General features: G+C 43.0%; 1 protein-coding gene across 1 annotated transcript in view; it reads left to right on the top strand.

The window, feature by feature from the left end:
* Positions 1-24984, top strand: part of USP37 (ubiquitin specific peptidase 37) — a gene marked incomplete in the record, with an annotated part of 1580672 nt that overhangs the window by 1383098 nt on the left and 172590 nt on the right. Inside the window, 1 exon segment of the mRNA XM_044075237.1 lies at positions 1416-1476. Within this exon segment, the coding sequence (XP_043931172.1) occupies positions 1416-1476 (61 nt within the window).

Genomic DNA, 24984 nt, shown 5'->3' with positions numbered 1-24984 from the left:
TTTGCAGTGCATCCTTACCTTTCTTTAATCTTTCCATCCACCCTTCTTTTCAGCTTTGGGAATCATTCCACAGGTCAGAACTGCAACAGCGAAACATAAAGAATATAGTACAGTTGTGTGTATATAGCTTAAGTGTTGATGTTCGAGTGTATTCACTGTTGCAGTATTCGTTCCCTCCCTTCTCCTCTAACCTATGGGATAGGCTAGGGCATTAACCTTCTCACTCAGAGTGGCCCACTTCTTCCTTCACACTTGTTCTGGAATACAGGGTCCCAGATTCCTGGCCTCCAGGGACACACTAGGGGGCTCCAACATGTTGGGGCAAGAAAGTGCTGAGGTCATAGTTCTGACCAACTCCCTTTATACCAAAGTGTAGTGACAGCAGGGTGTCCGATGGCTTCAGGAGGAGTGGAAAAATTAGTCTCTGGTAGTTGGGCCGGCCAAGGGCTTCCATGGCGGAAAATCCCATAAGTCAGAACTGCAACAGTGAATACATTCTTAACATCTACATTAAACCTTTCCTGTGATATAAATAGGACCTGCTGGAGAGATGAGTATGTATCACAGAGACTACCCCGTCTATGGAACAGGCTCCCCTTCCATGTGAAGCAGAGTTCCTCCCTAATCCAATTCAAGTACAACTTGGACAATTGGATGGGAAACCGGAAATTCATCCCTGGTTTGGCACATATGTCTCCGATGCAAACAGGTAACCTGTAAATGGTTCATCTCCCAGGCCCATGCTTTCACTTATCAAGGGTATCAGAATTTGTCGGAGAGTTGGGATGCATGGCTAGGTTTAAAAAGGCCCTTGTGGTCATTAGCCTAGTAAAACACCTGTGAACCTATGGTAAGTGTACACAACAGTACTGTCCTTATGGGCTGGCAATCCTACACAAGGTTAGCATCTCTACTTTACACTTGTTTGCAATGATATGTTTACATTTCCACAATCCACCCTGTCCTGAGTGGGATAAAGTGGGTATTGGAGGATAAATGAATGGCACAACTGTAGAGGGCACTTTGTAAGCAAATTGCTGCTGACAGTGTGGTACTTGAGAAGCTGAGTTCCCAGCCATGTTTTACAGGTTAGGAATTCTTCTGGGAACCTGACCTAATCCTATGTAATTCATTTGAAGTTATGCTGCAAGAGACACTCTCAAGAAAAAATCCTTAAAGTGATCTTAAGTTAGTAGTTTGGCAACCATTGCTCTTCTGTACAGCAGGTTCCTGTTCCAAGTGCTTCCTAGCTACTGTCTTTTTACAAAAAGCTTATGGAAGGGCAGATCTTGGTAACATGTTTTTGGGCCGTACTTTTGAGATGTTATTCCCATTACTGTGCGAGTATGAACCGTGTACTGTTAACAAACCTGTGCCTACCCTTGCTTAATTTTTCTTTTTTCTACTCCCACTAGGAAGCCCGGGAACAAAAAGAAGATGATGACCTTAAACGAGCCACTGAACTGAGTCTAAAGGGTAAATGCTGTCTATAGTTCCTAATTCTTTGCTGAACTTTTTGCATGGTCTTTTTGTATTCCCAACATACTTTGCAGTTTGAAGTGCTCCTTACTGTTGACATTTATCTTCCACCATCTTCACACTCACTCACAGCTCGTACTGTACCCTTCGTGCGTGTCGAGTTGCCTTTGGGCTGGAGGTTCTAATATGGGCAGTGGTCTGCAGAACACTGCTATGGCTGCATTGTCATTACAGGATCCATGATATTCTTAACGCATCTGCCTGCATATACTGCTGGGTGTAGGGATATGCTGTGATGCCAGTTTTGAAAATGTAAATATTTTTCTGTACTACTTACACTGCTGTCCATGCCCTTGGCAGGAAACAAGCTTATGCCTTGTTTCAATCCCTGATCTTTTCCCTGACATGAGAAAGCAATGGAGATGAGCAGTGAGCGTTTGATTAATCTCAACACCCATGTCTTTTTAATCTCTTTATCTCTGCCAAAGTTTGCTTGAAATGTACCTAATAATGTTACTAAATTGGTAAGGAGAGTACCAGAAGGAGAATAAAAACATTAACATGTTTATGCTGCAAGGGACAAAAATATTAGGTTTTCCTCTTGGCTGTCTTCCTGGTAACAATTTAGAGTTGTAAAATGTCAGTACTGGTCTTTCCTAAAATTTTTATTATAATGCTCACGTTGATGTACAGTAACCCCATGAAAACGGGAACCTAACCTATGACATTATCAAAATCAGGTGGTACTTACTGACTGAACATGTCTAATCTGTAATCAGTGCCTTGGTATTTAATTTAGGTTATTGCAGAACCCTTTAGCTAGAGCTTCCTTACATGACTGTCCAACAGCAGCTAGTTCAGAATTCTGCAACTGACTGTTGTGGTAGAACTGCTCTGTTTTTCTTGTTTCTGTGGGAATTTGCTAGCTGCTGATTCTGTAGAGTCACTTAAGATGATCTAATGATGAGGAACCTTCTTGATGGGTCATTCATTGGATTTACCGTAATGATATTTGGATTTCTTTCAGGAAAATTCTGCATTTTGGGATATCTGTGAGCATGACTAACTGATCTAACTGCACTTACCCAAAAATGCCCTCTTGAACTGTGTGTAAAAGGTAAATGCTGTCCATAGTTCCCAATTCCTGTCTAACCATTTTGCATGGTCTTTTTTTGTAGAGAATCACACAAGGTGGAACCATCTGCGAAAACGCCCATGTCCTTTGGGTCCACCACTTCTTTATTTCCGCCCTAATAGCTTGGATTTTGATCCTTGCTATGTCAGTAAGATGGTCGCCATTTTGATCACTGCTGCAGTAGTGTAGCCTTGACTGTGTTTTATCCTGATAAGGATTTAACAGTCGGTCAGGTTCCATATCTTCGGGGCACCTTCTACACACCCAAACTGTCAGACAACTCAAGCTGCCTTGACTAAGACAAGTTTGGGTTTGAAGCCCTTCACAGCTTTACTGCCGCCAAAGGCACTCTTCTGAGGCTTTTGAGGATCAATGGTTGGCTTGCTTTTATCTTTGTTGGACAGATGAGTTCCCTTTGGAAGGAAAAAAAAAACTTAAATTTTCTTATTGATGTCTTCTTACTTTCCTCTTCAGGAAAATTATTTTAAAGTAAGGAATGTGTTTTAAAACACTGTCTCAAGACTGTAACGTATTTTTCAAAAGAGAACTCATATTTTTCTCTGTCAGTTTAAAAGTGTTGTAAAGTAACGGAAATTGATCCTATTACTTTTGTGGGGCTGGCATAGTGTTTTAAAGTGCTTTTTACTGTGTTTTGTGGGCAAGTAGTTTTTACCGACAATTGTCGCTTTTCTTTCCCTGGAAAAGAGGCACCATTTTTAGCTTGACCTTCTTCCAGCCACAAAAAGAGCAAATTTAAGCAAACAGTCTTCACCACCACAGCAGGCTAGCAGTTTGCCTCAGCTGTAGATGGGGTAACTCTGCTGTGGCTATTTGTTGTCGATCAAAACATTCCACTCCTCTTTTAACCTAGATGTTCTTCATGTTTCACTGTTGGAGTCATCACCTGTGGGTTATCCCTGCTGTGGTAGCCCCTGGCCGACCCGAATACCAGAGTCAGTGGCTAGAGGCAGATTTTCTAGGAGTAGCATGGCTTGTAGGCCCAAGAGTATCCATCGGTCTGAAACGGTAGTCGGATGAGAAGACATTGCTTTTTGTCTGGAATCTGTAGTGTGAAAGGCCTCCTCGGAAACCGGTGCCTGTGTTGTGGTTTTGGACTCACCAAGGCAGAAACAACCAAAGGCTTGGAACACAAACATTTCTGAGGCATACCAGACTCCAAAAGGGTCTCGGTAGAGGCCTGCGCAGCTGTCAGGGGCTGCAAAAGTGCCCCACTCAATTCCGGAGAACTGACTACCTGCTTAGCGGTAGCATCATCGGAAGGCTTAGCCTTGTGTGGTCTGTCTCTATCTTTATCTCTACTTTTTTTCAGGATGTCTACAGATTGTTGGCTGGCTGATGCCATTTCGGAATGCGAAGACTGAGGATGAAAATACCTGTCTACAATGAATGGTTCTTGCGTTGAAGAGGGCACAGAACTGGCAATGGGGGATGTTGTGGTCTGGGCCTAAACAAGTGACACAGTATAAATGGAAGTCTCGGTGTGGGATCTGCTCCCCACAGACGAGACAATTAACTTTTTCGGACATCGGTTAGTGCAAGAAAAAAGGATCCCCAACGGTGTACTTGGCTTTAGACATTTTCAGCTGTAATTCGAGCTCAGGTAGCGACTGACCGGCACACTTGCGAACTGCTTCTGCTACGGGCTCCACAGCAAGAAAGACTGATGTAATGGCATCAGCTGCCTTGCTTTATAGCACTAACGACCTGACGTCAGTCAAGAAGCGACAGCAGCTGATGCAGAAAAGCATGGACTGTGGTGTTCGGGCTGGTCAAGGGCTACCACAGCAGGGATAACCCACAGGCGATGACTGCAACACTGAATACACTCTAACATCTACATTTATGGTAAGTGTACACAACTGAACTTTTTTCTGCTATTAAACTTCAGTTGGCAGCCATATCCAATTTCCACCCGAGAAATGAATCATTATCTCTGACGTCTTCCAGATTATGTAAAAGCTTTCACAAAGGGAGATCTTCCTTCTTAGAACCTCCCATTAAAGGATCCCTCCCCTCCTTGGAATTTGATGGTGCTCCTTCAGGGGTTAACTCAGACACTTTGAACCGGCGGGCAAATGCAATATGAAGTTTCTTTCCTGGAAAGCAATATTTTTAGTAGCCATCACTTCAGTAAAAATAACTTCTGAGCTGCAGGCCTTATCAGCTAGACCTCCTTACATTATTTTCCACAAGGAAAGGGTGTCTCTTAGAACAAACCCTCCCTTTCTGCCTAAAGTGGCTAAGGACAGGAAGTCTAAACCTCAAAATGCACTCTCTTGAGGCACTCCTAATACTCCAGAACATTAATATCTGTGCAGTAAATGAGACCTGGTTTAAGGCTTCAGAGAGCACCCCTGCAATACCAGGCTACAACTCTTACCACACTTTTCAGCCACCAAACCTGGACCGAAACAGTAAAGGTGGAGGAATGTCCATATTCACCAAGGATATTCACACCACCAAGCCAGTTGCCCAACACAACGCGTCTGAAATTCTCCAGGTGCAACTAACACTAGGTAAGACTGCAATCCAAATTGTAGCTTGCTAGAGATCCCCCACCATGCCCCAAGATTCTCACTACACGTTTCTAAACATACTGGAAAATATTAAGATACAACCAAACACCCTAATACTGGGTGATTTCAACTACCCTGCCATTAATGGGGAAAACCACTCGTGTACCAACACCTTTGCCCAACAGTTCTTGGGATTCATAAATTCCAATGCCCTGGATTAACTAATCCATAGTCCCATCAGGGGCTCCAATATCCTAGACCTGGTCATTACCAACATGGGAAATCAATACTCCACACCTATGGTCACCCCCTCGTTGGTCAGGTCTGACCATAAGATAATCACCCTTGACATCCACATCCCTCCCCCACCCCCTGTAAGGAAACCTCCGTAAAAAATTTCTCCAAAGCCAACTTCATGCTACTCAAGTCAGAAGTGACAAACTTAGACACCCATGCAGATGGGAGCTGAAAGTTCGACTGCTGAATCCTACACTAAGGCACTGTACGGGCACATCCACTCGTGCATGAATCGTGCCATCCCAAATAGAACCAAGACACACTCCTTCAAAAAAAGGAAGCCAATCTGGTGGTCACCTGCCATAAACAAACTTTACAACAAAAGGAAGAAACTGTTGCAGAAAAGAGGAACATCCCAGGATGCTAAAAACTCCCTTACCAGCCTCAACAAGAAGCTGAGATCCCCCATAAAATCCTCCAAAGCTAGTTACGAAAATAAAATTGCCAAAGATTCCAAAGACAACCACAAGGCATTCTATAGCTATGTCAAGAATCTAAATGACAATGCTCAGATCTGCTCTGAGCTACAACAGAATGGCATTAAGTATACTGATCCCAAGGATATTGCCAATATCTTGGCAGATCGATTCAGTGCCAACTTCACCCCCTCTCACCCCCTAAAGGGCCCATCTCAATACTGAAAGATTGCCAAATTCCGGTAATAAAGGCCACACAGGTAAAAACCCTCTCTCCAAAGCTAAGAATACAGCATCCATGGGACCAGATGACATCCTGGGCTGTGTACTACATGAACTACAAAATGAACTGGCACCTCACCTAATTGTCATGTTTAATCATAGCCTCATGTCAGGCTTTTCGTGCCCACTGCATGGTGCACAGCTACAGTTATCCAACTCCACAAGGGGGGATCCACCTTGGCTCCTGGGAGCTACCGCCCCATCAGTCTGATGAGCCTGATCTGCAAGGTCATGGAACGTATTATCATGGAACTTATAAACAGACATTGGCAACCTTCAAACACTGGTCCCCACCCAGTTTGGGTTTGTGAAGGGCCGATCTTGTCTCCTGAACCTGATTGATTTCTTCGAATCAGTCTCCAGAGCTGTGGATGAGAGTAAGGCGGCCCATACAGCCTATCTGGACCTTGCCAAGGCCTTCAACACCATCCCCCACTCTGGAATCATAGATAAACTTACTAAGCTGGGCATTAATCCCCTACGTCACTCGATGGGTTGCCAACTGGCTTATTCACAGAACCCACACTGCAAAAGTAGCCAACTCTAAATCCAGCTCCAGACAAGTGGAGTATCTCAGGGTGCAGTCATGGGACTACTCTTGTTTGGCATATACTTCTCTGAAGTGCAGGCCAACACTAAGGGACTATGGCTGACAAAGTTTGCAGATGACTGCAAACTGGGAGCCATTATTGAATCCCCAAATGATGTGGATATTCTACAAAATGGCCTTACAGAAACAGATGCTTGGTGCCAGAGCCATGGGCTCAAGCTCAATGCCAAGAAATGTATAGTTATCTCCTTTGAGAAAAAGCATGTACCCATGAATTACCACATAGGTGGCAGTACACTAAACACCGAAAGTGTGATAAGAGACTTGGGGACGCAGGTGGACAGTGGTCTTACCTTCGATAACCACTTCACCACAACAGTCAGGAAATCCTATGTGGCACACCTCATCACTAACTGCTTTTCATCCAGAAAAAAGGTGGTCATTGTCCCACTGTACTCATCCCCTCATTAGACCCATTATAGAATACGCCATGTTTGGCATGTACCTCTCAAGACATCTGCAACAACTGGAAAGGCCGCAGAAATAACTCACTCTAAGAATCACAGGCGTAAAGCAGATGCTCTATGCTGACAGTCTAAAAAAAAAAAAAAAAAAAAACTCCAGCTATATTCTGTGGCATATCGTCTACTCAGAGGTGATTTCTGCTTAGCATACAAGGCCATGTCAAACCCAGAGCTGTTGGACATGCTACACTTAAAGAAATCCCAATCCCTCAGAGCCACACGCTCCAGGGATCTAAACCTTGTCATCACAATGAACAAAACATGCTGGGAGGGATAAGTTCCTGACCCAGAGACTCCCCAGACTCTGGAATAGACTGCCCATACATGTCAAGCAGAGTGCCTCTTTGGCCCTCTTCGACAGGAACCTTGACGATTGGATGGGAGTTAGGAAATTCACCCCGGGGATCACATCAGTCACCCTGCTAGACAATTGTCTAAGGAAGTAAATATTGTGGGGAAAAATAGCCAGGGAATTATGGCTAGGCTTGTATAAGCCCTAGGGCCGATAGCCTAGTACCAACCTATGAACTTATTAACCAGTCTGTACAGTTACTGGTCGTCTTTCCAAACTTTTCCAATAAAGGTGAATACATGCTGCACCTTCTTCATGTGCAGTTACATTTTTATATTCACAGAACAAAACAGTACAGGAGGTCTGATCAGCTGTTTGCCCCCCCCCCCCAACCACTTGGGTCAGGCAGTTTCCAAAATTACTCTAGCCAAATGGAGCACTGATTGTATTTTGCTGATTTATTCTCCAAAAGGTTTAGAGTTGCCTTGTCCTCCTAGAGCTCACTCCACTAGATGTATGGCTGCTACATCTGCCTTTCCTCAAGAACTTCGCATCTGTGCTGCAGCCACATGGTCAAAGACTCATACCTTTGTTACACATTACAAGTTAGACATTGTCTCCAGAAGCAGAGCTTCTTTTTGTTGGGAACTGCTCCAGTGTGTCCTTCCATGAGGGCCTCCCATGAGGGCCTCCCAAGAGTTACATAGCAGGGGGACTCTGACCCATTTGTGATGAAGAATGAAAAGGACATCATCAGATTTAGAAGTTATGTACTTAACATAACTTTGCATTAGCGTTGCCCTGAGGAAGTTCTTAAAAGATGAAACTAAATCTATGCAAACTGTTGAAGATTTCTTACAAGTTCAACCTCCTAGATTTATTAGGCACTGGCTGTCTAAGAATTTGTTTTTTCCAGCTTCTTCAAGGTCTTCTCAAGCCAAACACAGACCTAGCAGAAACCCCAGGTTTCAGTCCCAGGGGAGACACAAGACTAAGTAGTGGGGGGTTTCTGCATCCAAATCGGGGAGTAGTAAGACTCCCCCTATGGAAAACAGTCTCAATAACTTGTTTCTAAAACTTCCAAGCACTTCCCAACTGAATGCTTCTTTAGGCGGAAAGATTGATCTGTAGGCCAGAAACTGGGAACTCGTTACCCAGGACAAATGGGTTTTAAATATAGTGTCCCAAGGATGCAGATTTCACTTCCACACCTTAACAACACCAAGCAGGTTGCCAGATCTACCCCCAAATCAGTGGGCAGAGGCCCAAAATCAAGTACTCTCTCTCTCTTAAGCATGGGGTCTATTCAGTTGGTACCAGAAGAGGAAAAGGGACAAGGGTTCTGTTTGAGACTTTTCCTGGTACCCAGAAAAGGCAGTACATGGCGTCATATCCTGGACCTTTCTACTCTAAATACCTTTCTGGTGATTCCAAAATTCAAGATGCTGACTCTTCAGCAGCTGCTTCCTATGCTAGGCAAAGATGCATGGTTGGCAACACTAGACTTAAAAGAAGCATACCTGCACATCCCTATCAGGGAGTCTTGCAGAAAATACCTACGCTTCAAAGCAGGCTACATGCACTTTCAGTTCTCTGCACTGCCCTTTGGCTTATCTACTGTGCCCAGGGTATTCACAAAGTGCCTTGCTCCAGTCATTGTATTCTGCAGGCAAAGAAATATTCAAATATACCAATGTCTGGACGATTGTCTAATTCAGGCAGAAAGCCAGGACATACTTTTGAATCATTTGGCCTTTGTTCAAAGGGTACCAACTTGTCTGGGGTACACCATAAACGAAAAGAAATCACAACTGATACCCTGTCCACAAATTATATTCCTGGGAGCAAGCTTGCATACAACTTCCCAGATGGCTTTCCTCACGCCAGAGAAACAGATTCATATGACAACCTACTTCAAACAAGTGGCTACAAAATCCCAGTTATCTGCAAGGCAAATAATGCAAGCCTTGGGGTTCATGGTCTCCTACATTCTTCAAATTCCATATGCAAGACTGCATATGAGGAAACTGCAATGTTATCTCAAAAGCCTATGGTGTCAATATTCACAGGATCTAGAAGCAATGATTCCTGTCATACCTTGCCTACGCCTAGAGTTCCTTTGGTGGGCAGAGGCCTGCCACCAAAACAGGGGTCTACCATTTACACTACCCCCTGCCGCCCAAACTTTAACAGACGCATCAGACTATGCATGGGGGGCCAACCTGGCAGGGAAGTGCATTCAGAGCAAATGGAACCCAAGTCAAATGCACCTGCATATCAATCAAAAAGAAATGTTAGCTGTACAGAGTACTCTAGACAGCCTTCAAGGACCACATTCTTCTGGGACAATTAATGATAAAGATAGACAACACCACAGTTATGTAGTACATAAACAGGGGGGTACACATTCTTACCCCCCTCTGCAGACTAGTCCTGGCATTGTGGAACACAGCCCTGAGCTATCAAGTACATTTACAAGCTCAGTTCCTACCAGGAAAACCAAATACACTGGCAGACTAACTAAGCAGAAACCTCATGGACCCACACAAGTGGAAACTGGAACCAAGGATTTTCAGCATGTTGACAAGCAAATGGGGGAGCCCAGATATAGACATGTTTGCCTCCCCCAAAACTATCAGTTGGACGAATTCTGCACAAGGACCCCCCACAAGGATGGCATAATGGTTAGGGTATTTACCTTGCAGACACAAGGTGCAGGGTTTGATTCTTACATGGGGTAATTGGCAAGGCTTAAAATGGCCCATAAGGGCAGTTAGCCTAGTACTAACCTATAACCTAACCTATGAACAAACAAGCTTGGAAAGTGGATGCTCTGTCCTTCAGCTGGAAAAACCTATCGGGTTATGCCTTTCCTCCTCTGCCTCTGCGCTCCAGAGTACTACTAAAGATCAAACAAGGCAAGCCAAGTACGATTTTGATTGCACCAGACTGGCCACGCCAAAACTGGTACCCCTTCTTGCGCAATGTGTCACTGTAGGCCCCATGGCACCTGCCTCAGACTCCTACTCTATATTCTCAGCAGAAGAACCAAGTTCTGCATCCTCAACTTCAAACACTGAATCTAGCAGCCTGGCTAATTGCATAATTTCTCCTTTACCATATGTCAGTAAACTAGTGATGGATATCATTTTGGAGGCAAGGAGGCCTAGTAACAGAAAGTCTTGCGCTGAAAAATGGAAGAGAGTCTGTGCCTGGAACCAATCTCAAGGGATGAGCACAACACTGCCCTATTTACCTCAGATTTTACAATACTTAACTGAGATGCTTCATAAGGGCCTGTCTTTCTCCTACATCAAAATTCACGCTTCAGCCATTTCAGCTCATTATAACACAGAGCCCACCCCTCTTCTCTCATCCACTGGTTAAGTAGTTCCTCAGAGAGGCCAAAAATCTACAACCACCCAGGAAAGCTCCAACTCCAGCCTGGGACCTCAACTTTGTATTGGAAAAGCTCACCCTTTCTCCTTTCGAGCCAGCTGCCACTGCGGACTTAAATTTCCTTTCTTGGAAAACAGCTTTCCTTTTAGCAATCACTTCAGCAAGAAGGGTATCTGAATTACAGGCCCTCATGGCAGTGGAACCTTTCATCATCTTTCATGTGGACAAGGTGTCCTTCAGGACCATTCCTTCCTTCATGCTCAAGGTGGTATCCAGTGTGGTCCTTAATCAGTCCATACATTTGCCAGCCTTCTTTCCTAATCCACAGAACAAAGGGGAACGGATTTTGCACTCCTTAGATGTGCACAGACAACTTAGATTCTACTTGGACAGAACTAAACCTCAAAGGAAATCTGATCAACTGCTCGTGGCATTTGCGGAAGTGGGGAAGGCTATTTCAAAGCAAACCATTTCCAAACGGATAGGCCATTATATTCATTTTTGCTACAAACACCATGGAAAACTTATCCCACAGGGGATCAGACCCCAGTCTACCAGGGCTGCATCTACCTCTACAGCCTTTCTCAGAGGCGTCCCTACCAGGGGCATCCTAGAAGCTGCTACCTGGAGTTCTGTACATACTTTCACCAAGCATTACCATCTGCCAGTTTTCTCTAAATCCAGAGCTGGCTTTGCCACTGCAGTCTTGCAGGGCCTTTTAACTGGTCCTAATTCTATTTAAATTCCTTCTCCCATCCTTAGCTTTGAGAATCTACCCAAAAGTGATGACTGCAACAGTGAAATATGAAGAACACAGTACAGCTGTGTGTACACTTACCATAAATGTAGATGTTAGTGTATTCACTTTTGCAGTCCTGGTTACCCTCCCTCCAGTCCCCTTATTTTTCTTTTTTGGATATACCTCTACTTTCCTTAACTGTCTTCAAAAGCTTTTTGGTGTATTTGCTTTTTTAAAAATGAGCACATGAAGTATTTAAATACCATAATCAATTAAAAGAACATTCAGCTAATTAAACAGAAAATTAACCTATAACAGGAAATAACCAAATATGGAAGTACTGCATAAGCATTTAAAAAACACCATTGCAAAAACACTGTTATAATAATAATTCTAACAAACTGTTTCTGTCTGTTGATTTAGACATAATTAATTTACGATGTTTTAAAAAACATTTTAAATTAACAGATTCATTCAGCCCTGGTGGATGGTCTGAATGTAGTCTAATCTGCCATAAAGATTCACGCTGCTCTATAAAGTTCCGGAAGTCCCCAGCTCTTCCATCATATTTACACTTTTCTAAAACAGTAAACGTGAATTTTTTAAAAAAAGTGCAAGATGTAGAATGTTTATATAAGGCATTATTGAGATTTTTTGTCTTAATAGCATACAGATGTTCCTTGATCCGTTTGCCCAAGCTCCTAGTGGTCATGCCAACATAGAAAGCTGGGCAAACGGAACATAACGCAATGTATACTAGCCCACTGCTAGAACAATTTAAAAAACAAGGCACCTCCAAGATTCTATCAGAGGTGACAACATTAATACAGGGACCTTCTGAAATAAAACGGCAAACTGTACAGTTGTTACATTTAAACATACCCTTTTTTTCTACAAATAGTAGAAGTGGTGTTTGGAATGTTTGTTTTTTCCAAAATCATTTTAAGTGTGTTATTTTTACGAAACACAAAATTCGGTTTGGGGCCAACGGCTTTAATGATGTCTTGGTTGCCTTGGAGAACTTTCCAGTTCTCTTCTAAGATCTTCCTAATCCTAAAACAATCAGAACTCATCTCAAAAGAACAATAATGTTCAACACTAGCTGAGTGGCTGGACTGAAACTCAACTTCGTTTGCTTTTTTGTGGTTTACACTAAAACCTTTTATCAAAATCGGTGGGAAAAATTGTAACCGTTTGTTAAAAATCTCTATACCTGTGTCAAGAAGGAACTTTTCTTCATATCCCCTGTAGGTAAACAGATGCACTATGTTGTGAAATTCGTGAATAGTGTCAATATCCCGAGTGGTCATACGGCTAGCTCTTATAAATTGTCCTCTAGGGATATTTTTGGTGATGTGTTTCGGATGACCACTAGAGAAATGTAGGTAGCCGTTTGTGAAAGTTCTTTTCCTATGTATTTTACTGTGGAAACAGTTATCAACAAAATCCCACCACAGGTGCACATCCAAAAAATTAACAGCTAAACCTAAATCACCTAGGGTGAATTTAAGGTGAATTTAAGGAAAAATGACAAAGAATTAATTTCACAAACCATGTTGTTGACAGTTTCACTGCTCCCTTCAATAACGAAAATCAAATCATCAATATATCTCCCGAAAAAAATAATATTAAATTTTGTTTTTAAATTAGGAAGAAATTTAAAAACAAAATTTAAAAACAAAATTTAATATTATTTTTTTCGGGAGATATATTGATGATTTGATTTTCGTGATTTTTGGATGTGCACCTGTGGTGGGATTTTGTTGATAACTGTTTCCACAGTAAAATACATAGGAAAAGAACTTTCACAAATGGCTACCTACATTTCTCTAGTGGTCATCCGAAACACATCACCAAAAATATCCCTAGAGGACAATTTATAAGAGCTAGCCGTATGACCACTCGGGATATTGACACTATTCACGAATTTCACAACATAGTGCATCTGTTTACCTACAGGGGATATGAAGAAAAGTTCCTTCTTGACACAGGTATAGAGATTTTTAACAAACGGTTACAATTTTTCCCACCAATTTTGATAAAAGGTTTTAGTGTAAACCACAAAAAAGCAAACAAAGTTGAGTTTCAGTCCAGCCACTCAGCTAGTGTTGAACATTATTGTTCTTTTGAGATGAGTTCTGATTGTTTTAGGATTAGGAAGATCTTAGAAGAGAACTGGAAAGTTCTCCAAGGCAACCAAGACATCATTAAAGCCGTTGGCCCCAAACCGAATTTTGTGTTTCGTAAAAATAACACACTTAAAATGATTTTGGAAAAAACAAACATTCCAAACACCACTTCTACTATTTGTAGAAAAAAGGGTATGTTTAAATGTAACAACTGTACAGTTTGCCGTTTTATTTCAGAAGGTCCCTGTATTAATGTTGTCACCTCTGATAGAATCTTGGAGGTGCCTTGTTTTTTAAATTGTTCTAGCAGTGGGCTAGTATACATTGCGTTATGTTCCGTTTGCCCAGCTTTCTATGTTGGCATGACCACTAGGAGCTTGGGCAAACGGATCAAGGAACATCTGTATGCTATTAAGACAAAAAATCTCAATAATGCCTTATATAAACATTCTACATCTTGCACTTTTTTTAAAAAATTCACGTTTACTGTTTTAGAAAAGTGTAAATATGATGGAAGAGCTGGGGACTTCCGGAACTTTATAGAGCAGCGTGAATCTTTATGGCAGATTAGACTACATTCAGACCATCCACCAGGGCTGAATGAATCTGTTAATTTAAAATGTTTTTTAAAACATCGTAAATTAATTATGTCTAAATCAACAGACAGAAACAGTTTGTTAGAATTATTATTATAACAGTGTTTTTGCAATGGTGTTTTTTAAATGCTTATGCAGTACTTCCATATTTGGTTATTTCCTGTTATAGGTTAATTTTCTGTTTAATTAGCTGAATGTTCTTTTAATTGATTATGGTATTTAAATACTTCATGTGCTCATTTTTAATGTATTTCTGATGAAGTTGGTTTTAACGAAAGCGGATATTAAACATTTTATACGCTAAAGTGATTATTCCAGTTTTTTCTGCCGTTTCGATTGTGTCTTTTGGGTTCTTTTTGGCTATTCTGTTCGTATTTGCTTTTTTGTTGGAGGTATAACCTTGTATATTTATAGATTTAATTGCTTCCCATTAAGGGAGCACTTGACATCTGGGGCAAGAAAAACTGATGTAATGGCATTGGCTGCATGTTTTATACCCCTGACATCCTGGAAGAAGGGACAGCAACCGACACAGGACCCAAGACTTTGTTAATCAGGCCCACTGGGGAGTACTGCAAGCAAATAACCCAAAAGTGATGACTGCAACAGTGAATACACTCGAACATCTACATTTATGGTATGTGTACACAACTGTACTTCTTGGAATATCTGGACCCAGATACCAGCAGTCAGATCCCAATAATGTTGAGTATTCCCTTTCTCTACCTCATCAGGGTCCCTGGCCTGGTTTGCTCCTCCACCCTCAGACCAGAGTGGGCCCCGTGCTGAAGCTGTCGGTATTGGCTCCCCAGGGGCACGGTCGGGTCCAGGTCTTTCACACCAATCTCTCTCTCTTTGGGCTTCAGCCCTTGATAGCGCCTGACCTGTATCATCCAGGGGCCATGGTGCTGTGTTGGCATCCGTTCTTCCATTCCTGGGGGCCTCGCCTTCCGGAAATGGGGATGGGGCTACTTCCAGCATGTCAGCCTTCTGGGTGGTAGAGGACACCTTTTCCAGCACTGGAGCGACATTTTCCTCCCCTCCAGGTCCACTCCTACCCCCTCTCTACCTTGGGTGGTGAGGCCTCCCATCTTGTCCAGGGTCACTTCTCCTGTTCCAGCCTTCAGTTGTTTCCTCCCCTCATTGGGTCCTCACATCTTTCGAGTCCTCCCCTTAGCCCCCCACGGAGGGGGGGCACCTCATAAGAGAAAGTTCAAGAGGAGGCACTTGAACTCTCTCATGGAGTCCCTCACAGAGGACACAGACCTTGATGAAGGAGGTGGGTCCCCAGGATCTCCACCCGACTGTGTCTCCTTTGGGGACATATTTGAGATCCTGAAACAAAAGGGCAGAGGGTCTCCCCAACCCGTCTTCGAAGGAGTCCACGTTTCTGAAGGTGTTTAAAATGAGCCTCCCCGCTGACAAGTTAGTGAATCTTATCGCCTGCAAGGCCTGGAAGGAACACAACACTGTGGAACCAGAACCTAAGTGAGCTGACAAGTTCCTTAGTCCTCCTGTGGACTGACCCTTTTGGAGCAAAGGAGTTCTGATTGTTGCTATTGTTGTCACTGCCATGAAAAAGGAGCTGACTGAGCAGAGCTCCACTGTCCATCCCCCAAACAGGGAGTCTCAGATGATTGACCATCATGGGAAGCATGTGTTTGCCTCAGCTACCTTTGGACTGAGGGCAGTTACACTTCACCCGCCTTCAAACAAACTTGGTCAAGGAACTCACCACTTCCCTTATAGAGTTGTTGTCAGAGGAGAACCTCAAGAAGATCTCTCCCAATCTCTCTACTCTGAGATCCCTCGCTGATTCCTCTTTGAGGTTAATTTGCAATGCAGCAGAAACTACCACTCCAGTGGCAGGTACCAGAATAGCAATAAGGCGGCATGCTTTGTTACGAATATGTGGGTATGCTGAGTCCTTCAAAAGCGTCTTTAACTAATGTTCCCTTTGACTGGTCCACCCTCTTTGGACCTCCTGTGAAAGAAACTCTAACCTGTAGTGAGCAGGAAGGGAAGACTTTGCGGTTGGGATCAAGTTTTCTGCTCCCTGGAGGTCATTTTCCAAGACTCAACGAGGAGGTAAGATGATGTGGTTCCAGGTTTCACCTGAGGATTCCTCTTCCAGAGGCAGGGGGAGGGAATTCAGCAGCAGATGCCACCCTAGAGCAATGGGCATCCACAAAATCAGGGCTCCAGGGAACATTTCTCTGAGCAGCTTTTTCAGCACTCCTGAAGCGTTATCCGACTGTCCTCCCCTGGAGGAAGTTGGGGGCCATCTTTCCCTTCACCCAGTTGCCTGGTCAAACATCACCTCTATCAGTGGGTGTTAAACATTATTTCCAGGGTTTATTTCATTCCCGTCCTATACTAAGGCATCTCCCCGCCGTACCACCCCACCAGAGGGAGTTGGCCTTCAAGTAAGTTCTACAATTTCAAAAAAGAGCAAAGAGGATCCAGAACATACCCTCGCTTCTTTTTAGTGTCAAAAAAGCCTGGGGACCTGTGTCTTGTTGTGGAGCTCAGCAAGTTGAATCCAAGTTGAATTCCAAGTTCCAGATGGTCACTGTTCAATCCATTCTGCCTCTCTTACGCAAGGGTGATTGGGTGTGTTCAGTGGATCTCTAGGATGCCTACTGTCACTTCGAGAGAGAGAGAGTCGTTCAAGATGACACTTTCGCTTCCAATTACAGGCCATTCATTACCAGTTGAGAGCCCTGCCCTTTGATCTCACCACAGCCCTCTGCATGTTTACCAAATTCATGGCAGTAGTGGTGGCTCACTTGAGACTGCAGGGATTCCATGCATTTCTGTACCTCAATGATTGGCTTCTCACGGCTCCCACGAGTCGACTTTCTCAAACCATCCAATACAGCCTCTTTTGTTCAGCCAATTGGGGATTACAGTGAATCTGTCGAAGTCCAGTCTGGTCCCAACACAAAAATTAGAGTTCATAGGAGTCCTGCTAGACTTCGTATTAGAGACTTCAACATTACCTTTTCAGGTGCAGCTGATCTAGGAGCAGGTCATGCAAGTCTTAAAGCTTTTAAATCCTCCAGTCCACTTGGTTCTAGGGTCCATGGCCACAGCCATTACTGCTTGGGTTTTACAGTGTACCCTTGGGGGGTCATTTGTCCATTCTCTCTCAACCTTTGTCCATGAAATTGACGCCAGTGTGCAGACAGCACCTTGTTTGGTAGCTTCAGTCTCAGGATCTCATTTTAGGCAGGTCCTTTTCACTCCCTGCGCCCACAGCCGCGGTGACCATGGATGCTTCTCTGTTGGAGTGGGGGAAGCATTTCCAGGGGAGAAAATTTCAAGGGAAGTGGTCTCCTGTAGAGAGCAAATTGCACATAAACATCCTAGAGATGAGAGCAGTCCTCCTAACATTGCAAGCTGTTCAGGATTGCCTTCCTTTGGGAACGATTGCAGTTCAGGCGGACAACATGGCAGTGGTCTGGTATCAACAAATGGGGGAACAAGATCTTACCAGTTGTACAGAGAGGCCATGAGACTGTGGGAATGGGTGATGTCCTCAAGGCACTTTCTTCTTGCAACACACATACCCAGAGACTCAGTGTTGGCCGACTAAGCAGAATCATATTGAGTCCTCACAAGTGGTCCCTCAGTCTGATGGTCGCAAAGCAGATACTCTATCGTTGGGAGCAACCATGCTGTGACATCTTTGACTCCCCATCCAACAACAAATGCAGCATGTACTTCACCCTGATACCCCCACCTTGGGAGTCACCGAGGGATGTTCTAGTTCGATTGGCCTCCGGGTCTTCTCTACTTGTACCGTCCTATCCCCAAAATTTTGCAGAAAGCATATCACCTGGGGACATCCCTTATCCTCATTGCCCCCTTCTGCTCTCGTCATCTGTGGTTTCCCTTCCTAAGGTCTCGTGTAAAGTATCCCCCTTGGATACTGGACCCCCTTCCAGTTCTGATCGGGGCGCCCTCTTCCCATTCTGCAGACCATTCATCTGACTGCATAATTTCTCCAATTCCAGTGATTTTTGAAACAGTCCAGGCTAGCTTTCGTTATCAAGAATGTTAGTCTCACAAAAGCCTTCCACAACAAGGGTTTATAGTAACAAATGGAAAAGGTTTTCTATCTGGGCTAAGAGCAGGAATCTGGACCCCTTTTTTGCTTCAGTACCAGATATTCATTTTTTTTTTTTTTTTTTTTTTTTTTTTTGGTCTTCACTTTTTCAGGAAGGAGCACGTTTTTCTATTAAGCTTCAGTTGGCAGTAGTTTCCAGTTTTCATGAGAATAGCAAAACTACATTCTCTTCCTGACTCTATAAAGCCTTCATGAAAGACATTTTCCTTCTAAGACTGCCCATTAAGGATCCCTTGCCTCCCTGGGATCTAACCTTAGTGCTGCAATCTCTGACTAAGAGCCCATTTGAGCCTGCTAGTTCTTGTGATTTCAAAATTTTGTCATGGGAAACTGCCTTCCTGGTAGCCATAACTTCATCTAAGAGGGGTGTCCAATCTGCAAGCTCTTTTAATTGATTCCCCCTATATGGTCTTTCACAAGAACAGTGCGTCTCTTAGAACAAATCCATCATTTTTACCCAAGGGTTCCTCTGAATCTAATCTGAACCAATGTATTCATTTACCATGTTTCTTTTCCAGTTATTCTAATAAAGGAAAGTACATCCTGTATACTTTGGATGTACACAGGCAATTGCAATCTTATCTGCATAGGACTAAGGAGTTACGCAGATCAGACTAGCTTTTTGTGGCTTTAATTATTTTGGCTTCCCATTTCTAAAGCGACTATCTCTAAATGGATCTCCATCTGTATTTCTGCAGTCTACATCATCAAGCATCCTGCAATTCCGGGAAATGTTAGAGCTCATTCTACTATGTCTGTGGCTACTTCTTCAGCCTTCATATCCCGACTCTCCATTGATGATATTTGTGCTGCTGCCACTTGGTCTAATCCTCTCACTTTTATATCTTATTGCAAGGTCGATTTGGTTTCCAGGAACAGGGTTCCTTTGGTTCCACAGTGCTTCGACATGTCCTTCCTTGAAGCCTCCAAGAGTAGATTATACCTGGGAACTCTGACCCTACTATGAGGAATAGTAACATCAGATAGAGTTATGTACTTTCCATAACTTGGCATCTTTGTTGTCATATGTCATTATTCATTACATTTCCTTCCCGCCATCTCCCTCGCTTGTTGGATTTACGGAGGAGGTTGAGTTTCTGAGTAAAGGACTATTTCCCTTTCTTCCTTTTGGGTCGTAGTGATACGATGGATACGAGGGATGATTGTTAGCGAACTTGATCTGAAGGTTAGAGGGCTGCAGGGGATTATGGGAGTGGGAAGAGCTTGAGCCTTGGGATCTGTCTTAGCTAAAGTTTTGCTGGCCCTGATCTGATGTTGGATCCAAGACCCTGCTGCATTGAATAATGATGTAGGATAACACAGATGCCAAGTTATTTTAAGTACATAATTGTTTTTTTTTTTCTTCTGTTGAACAGGTTTGTACTCTTTGCCTGTATGACTAAGCTGATACTTCTTCCATAACTATGCCATCAGTATTGTTTTGAAGAGGTTTGCATGGCTGCATTATCAAAACATCCCAGATGTTAAAAATGAGATTTTTAGTGTCCCTTGGATAGAGAATTTAGTGTTTGACCCCATCTGCTGCAGAGATGAAAGGGGCAAGCTGATCCAGGGGGATCTAAGATTTTTCAGCCCTCCTTTTCCAAATTTTCATAGAGATTTTCTATCTCCTCATCCAATTTTGGCAAAAAACAGAATAAACAGTCTCAACAAAATATAGCTAAACCATAGTTTTTGAGAAAAAATGGCATGGGGGTTCCAAAAGGAATTCTCAAATCTCCCTAAACCAAGGACAGCCCAACAAGACTGAATGACTCTTCAAAGGATTTTGTTGAACCCTGCCCACTCTGGCCCTTTTTTCCCCCCAGGAAGTCTGAATATCCATTTTTCATTTTGGGAACAGATAGTTTCAAACAAATGAGTTCTGAAAATCATTGTTCAAGGTTACAGATGGCAGTGGGAGGAAATTTTTCCTTTTTAAGGGGGTCATTCCTCATTCTCCAGATCAGACTCTCTTGTTTCCAGCAGTTCTTTATCACATGCTGACCCAAGGAGTGATGAAACAAGTTCCTCCTTCCCAGGTGGAAAGCTTTTTTATTCAAGGATGCTGTTCGTGAAAGAGAGAATTTTTGGGAACAGTTCTAGATCTTTCTTTCCTAAACCTGTTTTTGTTAGTGCTCAAATTCAAAATTATGTTACTTCATAACAGTCAAGGTTACCTGTTCTCCCCCTCAAGTTTCCTGGCAACACTAGACTCAAAAGATGCTTATTACATCACTATTCATCCAGACTTCAGGTATTTTGTATGGTTTTGTGCGTCTAGATTGCATTATCAGTTTTCTGCCTTGCCCTTTGGACTATCCACTGTACCAAGTGGGTTTTACAAAGTGTCTATCTCCAATTGTACCTCATTACAAGCTACAGGGATTCACATTTTTTTCCATATTTAGATAAATTATCTTTGCAACATCTTTTTCGAAAGTGTCAGGAATCTCTCTCTCGGGTCAGAGATCTTGTACGTAAGCTGGGATTCCAAGAGAACATTCTAAAGTCTTGACTGTTTCACACAGGATTGTGTTCTTACGATGTCATCTAGATACCTCAGTTCAAAGAGCTTTTTTTCTAATGGAAAAAAATAGATTTTTTAACTCTATTTCTAGGGTTTTACACTGACGTTGGTCACTGCAAGGGAATACCTCAGGGTTTTCAGTCTCATGGCATCTGTGATTTTCATGATGCTCCTGGCAAGACTCCACATGTGATAGTAATTTACTACTGAGGAAAGCCTTGTGCTGAAACCGGTCTAGTTTCAGTTCTCAATAAATCCATCATTTTGGATCCTCCTTGGTGCTGGCTATTTTTTGTTTTATCCACATGAGATACATTGGTTTTTGAAATCTGTTTGGTCCCAGCATCAATACCCTTTATATTTTCGAATCCCAGTGCTGGGCTTTGTCAGAATATAATTTTTTGGTAGAAAAAACAGTTATCCTTAAATCCTGGTCTCCCTTTTTCTCTTCCTGCTCCAAAGCAGTCCGTAACTGCAGGTACTTTGAATCTTGCTTGTGGAGCAGTTTCAGGGGTTGTGGGATACCATGCAAGAACATAAATATCAAGGAGATGCTTGCACCAACCAAGGCACTCAACTCTTTGAACAATCTTTGGTCCCCGGGACCTCTTCAAGTGGTTACAGAGAATTACCAGAGTGATGTGTTACATCATCAAGCAAGGGGGAACTAAGTCATACCCCTTTTACAGACTAACAATGATAGCTTGGGTTATCGCCTTTCAGCACAGTCTCACTCCACAGGCATCCTGCATTCTGTCAGAGAAAAATTGCATGTCATGAATGGAAGCTAGATCAGGGTGTCATCTAAGATTGAAGTTCCTCAAGTTAGACCTCTTTGCCTCATCTCTGAACAATCAGCTGGCAAGATTCTGTTCCTGGACTACATGAAAAAAGACCAGAAAGACAGATGCCTCTTTTTCCTTGGACAGAAATGTTCCTGTATGCTTTTCCATCCTTTCTGCTAATATCCAGGGTACTTCTGAAGATTCAGAAGGAATTCCCCAAGGTCATTGTGCGAGTCTTTTCTGGCCCTTGTAAGCATGGTTCTCTCTTCTTTTGGAAATGGCCAGAGGCAGTTGCCACAAGCGTCCTCACAGAATGGATCTCCCAGAATAGGGATGTTTTTGATGCACTCCATCAATCAACTTCAGTTGACTGACTGAATGATAGGATCTTAATTCCTTTTTGGTACCTGTTTACAGAGGATGTGCAGCAGGTACTAATGGAAGCAAGAAAGCCTGCCACTAGAATATCATATATTAGCAAATGGAAAAGGGTTTCTAGTTGTTGCCAGCAATGTAAAACAGCACCCATTTGGGGCTAATTGATCTCTGGCTTTACAGTATTTGTGTGTTACTATCCTGTGGCCTTTTATTATTCTTCCATCAAGGTTCATTTATCATCCATTTCAGTATACCTGCCCATGGATACTCAGTGCAGTCTCATGTAAATATGTTCTTGAAGGGATTTTGCATAAGAGTCCTCCAAGAAAACTTGTGGCTCCTCCCTGGGATCTTAATTTTAGGTTTGTGTTTATGTTGGAGAAGCTAACACTTGCTCCATTTGAACCAGCTAATCTGGCTGACTTGAGGTTTTTTAACATGGATTGCTCTGACCTGTGCAAGAATTGTAGCAGAGTTGCAAGCTCTTACGGCAAAAGAACCCAATCCTCATATTACTTGGGGACAGGTATTTTTTTGAGAACTAATTCTTTTATGCCTAAAGTGGTATTTAAGTTTACTTTAAGCCAAGCTGTCCATCTTCCCCATTTTCTTTGTTGAACCTAAAAATGAGAGAAATACTCCATACCTTGGATGTCTGCAGACAACTTATCGTACTATCTTGATCATACCAAATCTTTCAGATCTTTGGATTCTTTGTTAATTTCTTGTGAAGGTAAGAAGGGACAACTTGTGTCAAAACAGACCATTTCCAAATGGTTGTCTAAGGCTATTACCTTTTGTTGTATTCACCATAACAAAACTATTCCAGGCAGGGTCAAGGCCTACTTTACCAAGGCCTTAGCTTCACCTGTGGCTTTTTGGAAAGGATCGGATTCTAGAAGCTGCTACTTGGTCCTCTGTACATACATTTACAAAGCTCTACAAACTTGATTCCTTCTGTAGTTCCAGATCAGGCTTTGCAAGGACCATTCTCCACAGACTCCTGGACTCTTCCCTTCCACCTCCCAAGTGTAATTAGCTACTGCAACAGTGATCAGTATGATGAATTTAATACAACTGTGTAAGTTAAACTTACCATAACAGTAACTCTTCGAATAATCACTTGTACAGTAGCTGCTCCTTCCCTCTGTCCCCCTTGTTTTTTTTTTTTTTTGCTGTGTTTTTATATGCCAGGGTGTAGACATTTATTGTATTTTACCTTTTGCTGCTGCTGCTGTTCTAGCATTGTCCTTTCAGGGCTCAGTCCCCCCCCCCCTTCTCTTACCAGTTTTTAGGGTGTTGCTTTAATACTTTTGCTGGTATGCTTATTTTTTCTTTCCTAATCTTAAAAAAAAAAAAAAAAAACGTTCTTGCTAAGATGTCTCAAAAAGCTAACCGGTTTCAAAAAGTGCACTTTCTGTGGGCATAAGATACCAAACTCTGGTGCCCCTAGGTAATGTCTATATTGTTTAGGAGCAACTCATCTTGAAACCCCTTGTCATATCTGAGCAGGTTTCTGTTCTCTGGTCTTAAGTGATCATAATAAGTTAGCACTAAAGGGATTGTTGCCTGCTTCTGCTCCTTCCTCTACAGCTTTTGTTTCAGGGGCTCAAACCAACATTAAGAAGTCGAAGTTCTTTGAAGTCCAGGGAGCACAGTAAATGCTCACTTGTCCGGTCTTCAAAACCTGAGCTTGCTTTGGAGCCGCCTGCTAAACAATCTAAGACATTGGATCTGATATCTTGGGATCTGAGGACAGGGGCATTCAAGTCTCCTCAGCCTCAAAGTCCCTGTTTTTTCCAGACTTATTTCCCCTGTGCTTCGATCTCCATTTTTATAGGAGACGCCCAAAAGAATATCTTATCCTTTTTCCCATGTTGTCATCTATCAAGTCCTCATGAAGTCTTTCTGAAGCAGATGTAGATAGGATGACAAGGAAGTTCTTCAGGGCTCAGATCCATTTGTGGGATTTACCGTCTCCATCGGATCTAAGTCTCCAGCCTGTATCCCATCCCGTTGTCTCGCCTTCTCCAATCTGTCCAATGATTTTGGAGCCATCAAATCCAAGAATTCTGAGAGTCGAAGTGTCTGATCTGGACAGCTGCTACTTCGACTCTGACTGCATCCCTGACTCATTAGGTGCCAATACCCCTAGAGCAGGATGAGTCTCAGAGCTGGTGTGTCGGCACCAGATCCAGGGGGCTGGCTTTCACTCCAGGGTCATCAGAGCTATCGCTTCCCCTTGGAGCCTCAACACTGGACAGCTTGGGTCCAACAACTCCCTCGCATCAGAAGCTCGGGTGGGGTCAGAGCTTGGCAACACCTAGAGTTTCGTCTCCGATGAGGCAGCAATGACTTCACCCAGTTCTTCTGCTTTTGATTTGGAGAGGGCTTTCTCTAACCTGAGAGTCCATTATACTCTTGCATCTTCCGGTCCAAGTTCTGAGCTTTATCAGCCTATCACTCTGGGACAGTTGGCCCGTAAAAGCATATAGGCAGTTCCCATGCAGGAATTTCCCCTATCTTCTGATACTTCTTCAGGTCATCCCACTGAGGATGTTCCCCAGAAAAGGTTGTGTAGGAGGCATGTAGATTCCCCTCTGGAATCTTTAAATGAAGACACTGACTTTGAAGGGGAGGGGTCTCCAAGATCTCCACCGGAAGACATCTTTGTAGACATCCTAGAGATCCTTAGTCAGAAAGGTGGATGGTCTTCTTCCAATCCCCTTCCCAGGAGGAGTCAGTATTCCTAGAAGCCTTCAGGTCCAGCCCATCTACATCTTG

This window comes from Protopterus annectens, chromosome 6.part0, assembly GCF_019279795.1.
Source record: "Protopterus annectens isolate FY-2018-M chromosome 6.part0, PAN1.0, whole genome shotgun sequence".
Lineage (NCBI taxonomy): Eukaryota > Metazoa > Chordata > Ceratodontiformes > Protopteridae > Protopterus > Protopterus annectens.
The sequence above is the reverse complement of the archived record's forward strand: the minus strand, read 5'-3'. Positions and strand labels throughout refer to the sequence as shown.